The sequence below is a fragment of the Morone saxatilis genome, unplaced genomic scaffold, assembly GCF_004916995.1.
Source record: "Morone saxatilis isolate NCDOM2014 unplaced genomic scaffold, NCSU_SB_2.0 Contig6, whole genome shotgun sequence".
Lineage (NCBI taxonomy): Eukaryota > Metazoa > Chordata > Actinopteri > Moronidae > Morone > Morone saxatilis.
Genome location: NW_023340206.1, coordinates 1793241 through 1801516, shown reverse-complemented (window position 1 = coordinate 1801516; position 8276 = coordinate 1793241). Strand labels below are relative to the sequence as shown.

Below are 8276 nucleotides of genomic sequence, written 5' to 3'. Positions count from 1 at the left end.
TTCTTCTTCTTTGTTTTTAACTGCGTACTTTTCTAATACAGGACAAAGCTGTTCTGCAGAGACTGAAGGCTCTGTGAAAATAGCGTGTGTTCATTCTTCAAAGTTTAGTTTCTTCAATAAATAAAAAAATAACAATTTAATTAAGTTTGCACCACTTAAAATCAAGAAGACCTCGTAATAAATGCAAAAGTTCAAACACGATAATCATAAATTAATAAAGAGTTAAGATTTGGCGCCCGAAATGTCCCTCCAAAATACGATTATACCCTTATGAATATTATATATATACTTTTAGTCAAAGTTAGTTTCTGTGTCTTTATTACAGTGCTAATAAACCCGAATCCTCCCTGAATGTGTAACCCAATGTCTGAGAAATATCTCTCATTATATAGATAGTGAAGAGGGCAAAGCAGGGCTGCACGATATGGTGGGATTAGTGTGGCATTGATAATTCTTGCGACACAAATTGAATTTCCACTGAAAAACGCTTCAAATACTGACGATGTGACTGTTTTCTTACGTCTGGAGAACAGCATGTGTAGGCCAGGACATCTCTCCAAAATGACAAACATTATAATGCTGTTCTGCCACACATTTGAAATATAAATGCTCCTATCTTTCTTCTTTGCTGTTAACATGAAAGGGATGAAATCTAATGCAGTCGATGGGAGGAAGATTTGAGAAACTACATCCAGCTTTTATACAGGCTGTTGTTTTTATAGAGCTAACTGGATCAAAAGATGTTTGCACTACTGGGTCTTCCTTCAGACCCCGCTCTCTTCCGAATATCACAGAAACCACGATTTGTATTGTCTCTGTCAGAGACGCTCAGTGTGTCCTTGTTCTCGCTGGCTGTGCGTGTGACTGGCGTGGTGATGTGGTAACGCTCGGGGAGAAAAGTGTGTGTCCTCGTAGCGTCGGAGCAGCACAGCGAAAGAAGGAACAGCTGCGAAGTGCCTTCACTTCACTGGTAGGACAAAGTAAATGCACTGTGTGCTGCAGCTAATTGGTATCAGAGACTGTCGCCACTTAATGGTGCGTCTGGTGGAGGAAGACAGTGGGCTAAGAGCTCAAACGTGGAGGGATCCCGTTAAGACCACAGCACCTCCGAGAATAAGCCCTTCATAAATCCTTTAATTAGTGAATATGATGGTAATCCTCTGGAAATGATGAGAGCGGAGCAACAGGGCTGCAGTTCTCCCGCGCACATTAGCGACCTTTATTCTGTCGTTCACTTAATAGTGATCGACCGTCCAGAACGTCCTTTAGCCTCACACACGTCCCTCCTGGGTGCCCTACTGTCACCATCATTCTTCATAGACTCAGCCCAGAGCAGCGCTGTTATTACAGATTGATATATTATATTGATAAACGCTCTCAGGCTGTAAATCGGGCTTGATAATTGGCCTTTTGATGAAAATTGTCCACTTCTGTAACAGTAGGTATGGTGCAGTTTGATTGATTACACACTCGACCAGTGTTACCCAGCTTGAGGAGAAAGAACTTTTGATAATACATGATGATACATTTTAATGAGATTCTTCAGGGATGTGGCATAATGGTCTAAAGGAAGGACCTGTCAGGAGATACTGAGGAGGGGAGTGTTTTTGTTTCCACTCTCCGACTGAGACTCCTCTCAGCGACTAACGGTTCAGATTTATATTCTATTGTATATTTATATTAGGGGGATGCCCTAAAAGTATCTGTTAACAAACATTTGTTATCGGTATCAACAGCAGTCGGTCCCTAGCTGAGTCGAGTGATTGATACAAAATGTAGGAAGATTAGGTGGTGGAGTGAAAAAAGCAGCCTATTTATGATGGATGGATGCCTTTAGTTCTCAGTTACTGGGAATGATCATCAGCTTGTCAGGCTACATGTGTCTGGTTGACAGATGCTAAAAGCAGCACATTTCACAGCATGTTTTACACATTGAAATCAATCAGGCTCACAACCAAACAACAACAAAAACAGCCCTTCTACCAATATTAAAGCCAAATATTCTTAAATATAATCACATCTCCTTGGAGTGAGCAAACAATCTGCCTATGGGATAAGCCAGTTTTGCTTGGCTAGAATTCCTCTGCTGGCATACTACGCAAACCATTGTTGTAACTTGTTACTGGTTAAATCTAACCCAGTATTAGCTGTAATATCTTATCAAGACAAAGTTAGATATATATTTTCTCAAAAGGAGATTAATGTTATAAAGCAAAACATACTTTACAAAATATAAGACCCAGAAACAAGGGTTTTCCCTTTTGTTGAGGTTCATATTTTCATTATTGATTCATCCTTTTCTCCATTAGTTGATTAGTTGTTTGGTTCATAAAATGTCTGAATTTTAAATGTTCTTTCCCATAGCCCAGATCCTCAAATGTCTTATTTTGTCCACAACTCAATCATGAAAATATTCTCATTTGAAAAGCTGAAATCACAGAATTTCATTTTTCTTTTTTTTTAGTTGGCAATTAATTTAATAGTTGACAATGAATCGACTAATCGTTGCAGCTCTGAAGCTCGGTAGTGTCACAATCCACAAATGCTCTCTTCTGCCAAGCACAACAGTGTGCATATAGTTATGGATTTTATTGTCAGAAAAAAAACATACGCCTCTGAAGTATTTAAACCACAGGACATTAAAACATCCATCAAACCCCAGGATTACAATCAGAATCAACTGAGCTTAAAGGCTTTCAAGTTAATCAATTGTATAATAAATATATAGTATAATGGTGCTGTCCACTGTGCTATTTTTAGGCCTTTGAAGCTTCAGTAAGAATGACCTGTGAATGTCCGATGGAGCCCATGTGTGGAAAGAACAGATCGTTGTTCGGAGGATTCACAGCGAGCGAGTGGGCATGTTGATGACGTTGCAAGGAGTTGATCTGATTTGAGGTATAGTGGCAAAATTGCGCCCACAGCGAGTGTAATTTGTCAAGATAGAAAGTTCATTTTGAGCCTAAATTGAAGTTTATGAACTTGGGAAGTTTTCTATGTACAAGTGAGGAGGTGATATTCCCCATACAGTGCTGGAAGCAGTACTGTGGGTCATATATACCATATATATGCTATCACGCCCTACCTTTATAATATTTTCATTTACATACTACGATATTTTATTGCATCGCAGGCAGGAGACCTCAGATTGCACCTCATCTCCCTGTCCTTCTTTAGTTTAGAATCCAGTGTTTCCTGTTCTTATTTTGAGGGGGAGACAATAGGCGAGCTGAGCCTTCTGCCATGGTGACAGGCTCAGGATTTGCTAGACAGCCAGGGGATGATAAGTGAGTCCCTCCGATGAGAATCTCTCATATAAAAATCATCAAGGAAAGCCAAGGGGCTCTACTGATCTCTGAGCACTAAGAGACCCGGGTTTAAGCCTGAACTTACCTCGCTAACCCAAAAATCCTGCTTCGCACAGGTTCCAAGCCTACAGCCTTAATTAATCAACAGATATGTTTTCATCGCTGCTTATTGCTGCATTGCAACAGAATCATTGTACAACAGCGGGAACAATTGCACTGTGAAGGATTATTTATGGAAAGGAAGCTTTAGTGTCGGACTGGAGACACAAATAGTAATGCGAGGTATCCTTATTCCTGGGAGATGGAGAGACAAAGAAGGAAGCGCGAGGAGGGAAGAAGATGAAGAACAGAAAGGAGGGGTGGAGGGGGTAAAAGGATGAAAGCAGAGGGAAAGGAAAGAGATGAAAGCAGCAGGAACACCAGCGTCATTAAAATAATCATGTATAATTGAAGGAACATTTCCATGGCTGACTTGCTGCTGGGAATCAAAGCCTCACGCTCAAGGAGAACAGGAGGGAAACATCTACCTTACTCTGCTTTCACTGCCAGCCCAAACACTAACACACTGTTGAGGACAGCAATAAACACTCTTCAGATGAGGTCTGACACCATGTCGTACGGACTAGTACTGATAGACCAATTAATCAAGCTGATTATCTGGCATTTTGAGATCGTCGGCATCGGCCAATGCCTGCGCTCGCGAGGCTGATATAAAGAAAATGTCTGCAGGCCCCCCTGTCAGCGCGGCTGCTGTGGAGCGATGTTAGCACTCCCCTTTGTGAGTTTTGAGAAGGTGGTGAAAAAGTTAGTTTGGAGCTATAACTCTCACACATTCTGCTGTTCCTCACTCTCCATCATCTTTTCTAAATGTTAACGAGTTTCTCCAGAAAGCAAATCTAATATAAAGCCGTTACTGGGTAGTGATAAATATATATTATGTTATAAAGAATAATGCAGTTCAGTGCCACCTCTTCTGACTACTGTGCCCTTGCTTTTCCTTAAATACCAGTTCTGAAATCTACAGCATAAACCAATGTATTCCTCTATTTCATTAGAAATGAAATAAAAAACAAGAATTACGTCTAACCGAATGTGTTACTGGGTAACCATAGAAAACCATGAATATATATAAGGTTGTAATGTGCATAGCATGAATTATACATGACTTTTCTTTATTTTATATTAAACACCGGCTTCGGCCATCAAGTTTCGGCCAAGAAGTTTGGGCAGAAAGGGCACAATTAATATAAAATATATACTTTATAATATATTGGGTAATAATATGACTTTTTAAAAGAGTAATGAGTAATCAGTTACATTTTTGAGTAACTAGCCCGACACTGTGGGCTATTGAAAAACCTGTATCAGTCGACCGCTACTAATGAGCATATAGTCATGTGGAATTGCTCTCCCATCATGCATTGCACCTGAGGCCTATCACAGCTTCAGTTACTGATTGGACTCACGTGAAAATGGGAATTGCATATCATACTGGAGTTGGGCGATAGAGTTAGATAGAGAAAAGATGATATTGTGTACCCTACTAGTTTATGTCAAAATGGCGGCTGTGAAAAAGGTCATGAACATAAGGAGATTATTGCAAGTGCTTTACCCAGCGGCTAGTTATCCAAGCCTGAAATGTCCAGGGAGAAAAAGACTATGTTGCCCTTGAGGACATTTCTTAAGTCGGTGAAACAGATGTCAGTGCACTTTGTGTAATGTTACTACTAAATACTGTTATCTGGGGTTGAGGTACCGATGCATTACAGCAGTGGCTTTAGTATTTCTGCCAAATCAAGAACCTCAGTGGTGCTTTCAATAAAACAGAACACTCCCTGCTGTGATAATTACTTGGATGCTGATCCAAGTGGTGTTTAAAAGTCGGAAAGTTCTAATTACATGACTGTGTCATTATGCCCTATGGAGGATAATTACCACGTAATTGTCCATTACACACTGTGTGTTTGTATGTAAACCTTTCAGCTCACCTCTAAGTGGAACAAAATGTGGCGTTTCTAGCTCTGAAGCCAGCGGGGCTGTAATTCAGCTGACCACGACTGAATATTAGCTGCTCACTGGGGGCTTCAGTTTGCTGAAGCTTAAGGTTTTTAAAGCTCCTGCATATCATTTACCTCCAGCGCATATAAAACCTACTCAGATGTCTGTGAGAGAGCGCAAGCATGACTGACGAGATGCTATTCACTTAGGCTGGTTGGTGGAGAGTGCCACAGCCAGCAGAGGACTTTCAGGTGACCGTATTTAAGGGCCGTATGGGATTTTTGTGTTTACTGAGCAGTGAGAAAAAACAAAATATCAATACACGTATCGCCTTCGCAGCATATTTATTTTCTAAGCTTTTGGCAGAGCTGTGCTTTGATGAAGGTCTTTGCGGCAGAGAGCTTAGACCTTCATCAGAGCTGCTTCAGTCACATGCTTGGCTGTGAAATCACAGCTTTCTCTTTCTGTTCCCATCTTCTGTCTCATGACTTGTTGTGTGTGGTGATGTCTTGGCTCAGTTGTCCTTACATATGCTACATACAACCCTGGCTCAGTTTGTTCATTTCACAAAAAGCCCAGTTTTTCTTGGCTTACTTTACGAAACACCAATCGGTGAAGAGAAATTGTGGACAAATAGTTTAGACACAAAACGCTCTCAGCCAGTGGATTCTGTATTTAATCAGAGAGTGTCTCTACTGATGTTATTGGTATTGATTTGGCTGCACTCTGAATGCAGAACTGAGCTTTACTCTTCACTGTAGAACTATTGATCTGATATTGAAACAGTTAATAACAGCTTTCTATCCCACCTTCATTCTGTCGTCTGATTCTCTTCCCGTCTCCAGGTGATTTATGCTCTCAACACCAAGAACGACGAACATGAGGAAGAAATCGAGTCTCTGAAAGAAGCCCACGAGGACGAGGTACGTACGGACACAACAGAGCACCAAACACATGATTATGCGAGGCCCAGTAGCATGTGGATAAGATGGAGAACTTTAGTGTTTTAGTGACATTCTGCTGAGATCTTTTTTGCCTATCTACAGCTAACAGGTTAAAGGTGTGAAGCCCTGCCCTTTCAGCTGATTAACTCACTTTACTGGCTGCTGATGCCTGCCAAATCAAAGGTAGACCAAACAGAACTAGCAAACATAAAAAAATATAAAAATATATTTAGATATTTTGTGTTTCAACCCCTAACTAGACAGCGGTGTTGTAAATGTAAACTGAGGGCTAATATGTTGGATCTTATAGGGACTGTGATAAATACAAAGGCAAATTCCACTGTTCTAGTTGCATAAAAAAGTAAACTTTTTCTCACTGAGACTTTGTGAATATGGTGTTGTGTTCTCTATCTAACAGTTTTCCTGAAATTAGATTTAAAATAATCGCAATATTTCGCCTTGCTTACTGTATCGCATTATATAGAATAGTAACCCCCGTATCGTGATACATATCGTATCGTAGGAAGGTGGCGGAGAGCGACGTCTAACATGTCGCTCAAAAATCTCTTACAGATATACAGCTGTTTCCTTTTAATTTGTGTATTAGCAAGAATGTGGGGATACGATATGTATCACAATAAAGGGGTTACCATTCACTATATTGTTAAACTGTAAGGAAGGCGATAAACATTTTTAGAATTTTTTTTATCCCAATTTTAGGAAACTGTATAAAGCACACATCACCATTTATCACAGTCCATGGAACATCCAACATCATAGCCCTCAGTTTACAACACTGCTGTCTAGGGGTTGAACGTTTAAACATAAAAATCGATAAAGTGTTTTTAAGAATTGATGCAATAACACAAAACAAAATATTGCACTACAATATTTTTTGAGATTTTTTTTTACCTTCCTACCTTGAAGTCTAACCTAACAACCACTACTGGGTTGCGGCTGCAATAAAAAAAGTGCACAAATCCTGTGTACTACCGCACATTAAAGCAATAGTTTGGGTGATACACTTAATCGTGGAAAGTTTAGGTGGTAAAAACAAAAATCATACTACACTTTCAAAGCTGTCTAATAAATACGTTATACTTGTGTAATTAATTTGTACAAAAACACGACCAATCACTTTGGACAGAGCCAGGCTAGAGAGAAGGGAAACAGCTTTCTTCTTTAAATGCTAAGCTAAGCTAACCGGCTGCTGGCTGTAGCTTCATACTCTATGGACAGACATTGGAGTGGTATCGATCTATCTATTATAACTGCAACAAAGAGAATACACGCGTCTCCTAAAATATCGAACAGTGCCTTTAAAGTGGCAGCAGCAGCTCGTCCAGGTTGTCCACTCTTCCCTCCTGCCACCATCACTGTGATTGGTCATAACTGGTGACCAGCCAACAACACACCCACTAACCCAATACTGTATAACCGATCAGTTTGTGTTTAAAGTGCTTTTAATTTATTGTACAGTATTTTCCTGGACTGGTTTCACAGTCTGGCTCTAGATCAAAAATCCTGATCTCCACTCACAGGCAGAGTTTATTTAAGGACAAGACCTAAGCTGATATGAAGCTGCTTTAAATGTTGTAAGTTTTGTTCATCTTGCTTTCAGAGAGCAGCTTAAGTCTACTGTGGTCTAAGGTGTTAATTGAATTAGAGTTGCTTTCAAGTGTTGCATTTTCTCCCTTGCCAAGAAACATTTCTTGGAGGCAGCAGCTTTGTGCTGGCTCCCACTGAATTTCGACATTTCCTCCTTTCCATCTTATTTCCACCTACTCTGTATGTGGAAATCCCCCACATGTTTTAAATCAGCGTTTTCTGTGTCACATTATGTCGTCAAACTGGCTGTATACATACAATTGTGAGTTGAATTCTTGTGTCAAAGGGTTAGTTTGTGTTTTTTGCGATTGCGTTATACTTACATAGTGTAGTAGATAGCGGTCAGGACACCCCCCATTTTGAGAAGCAGAGCAATGCACTGCTGTGGACAGGGGCTGTAGAAAAATCAATTTTACCC

At 40.2% G+C, this 8276-nt stretch overlaps 1 protein-coding gene across 2 annotated transcripts in view; it reads left to right on the top strand.

The window, feature by feature from the left end:
- The window catches only part of LOC118340148 (protein FAM184A-like), a 53931-nt gene that overhangs the window by 2752 nt on the left and 42903 nt on the right, over positions 1-8276 (top strand). For both annotated transcript variants that reach the window (XM_035678015.1, XM_035678014.1), the window contains exon 2: positions 6152-6229. In XM_035678015.1, coding sequence (XP_035533908.1) covers positions 6152-6229 — 78 coding nt within the window. The remainder of the gene's footprint in view (positions 1-6151; positions 6230-8276) is intronic.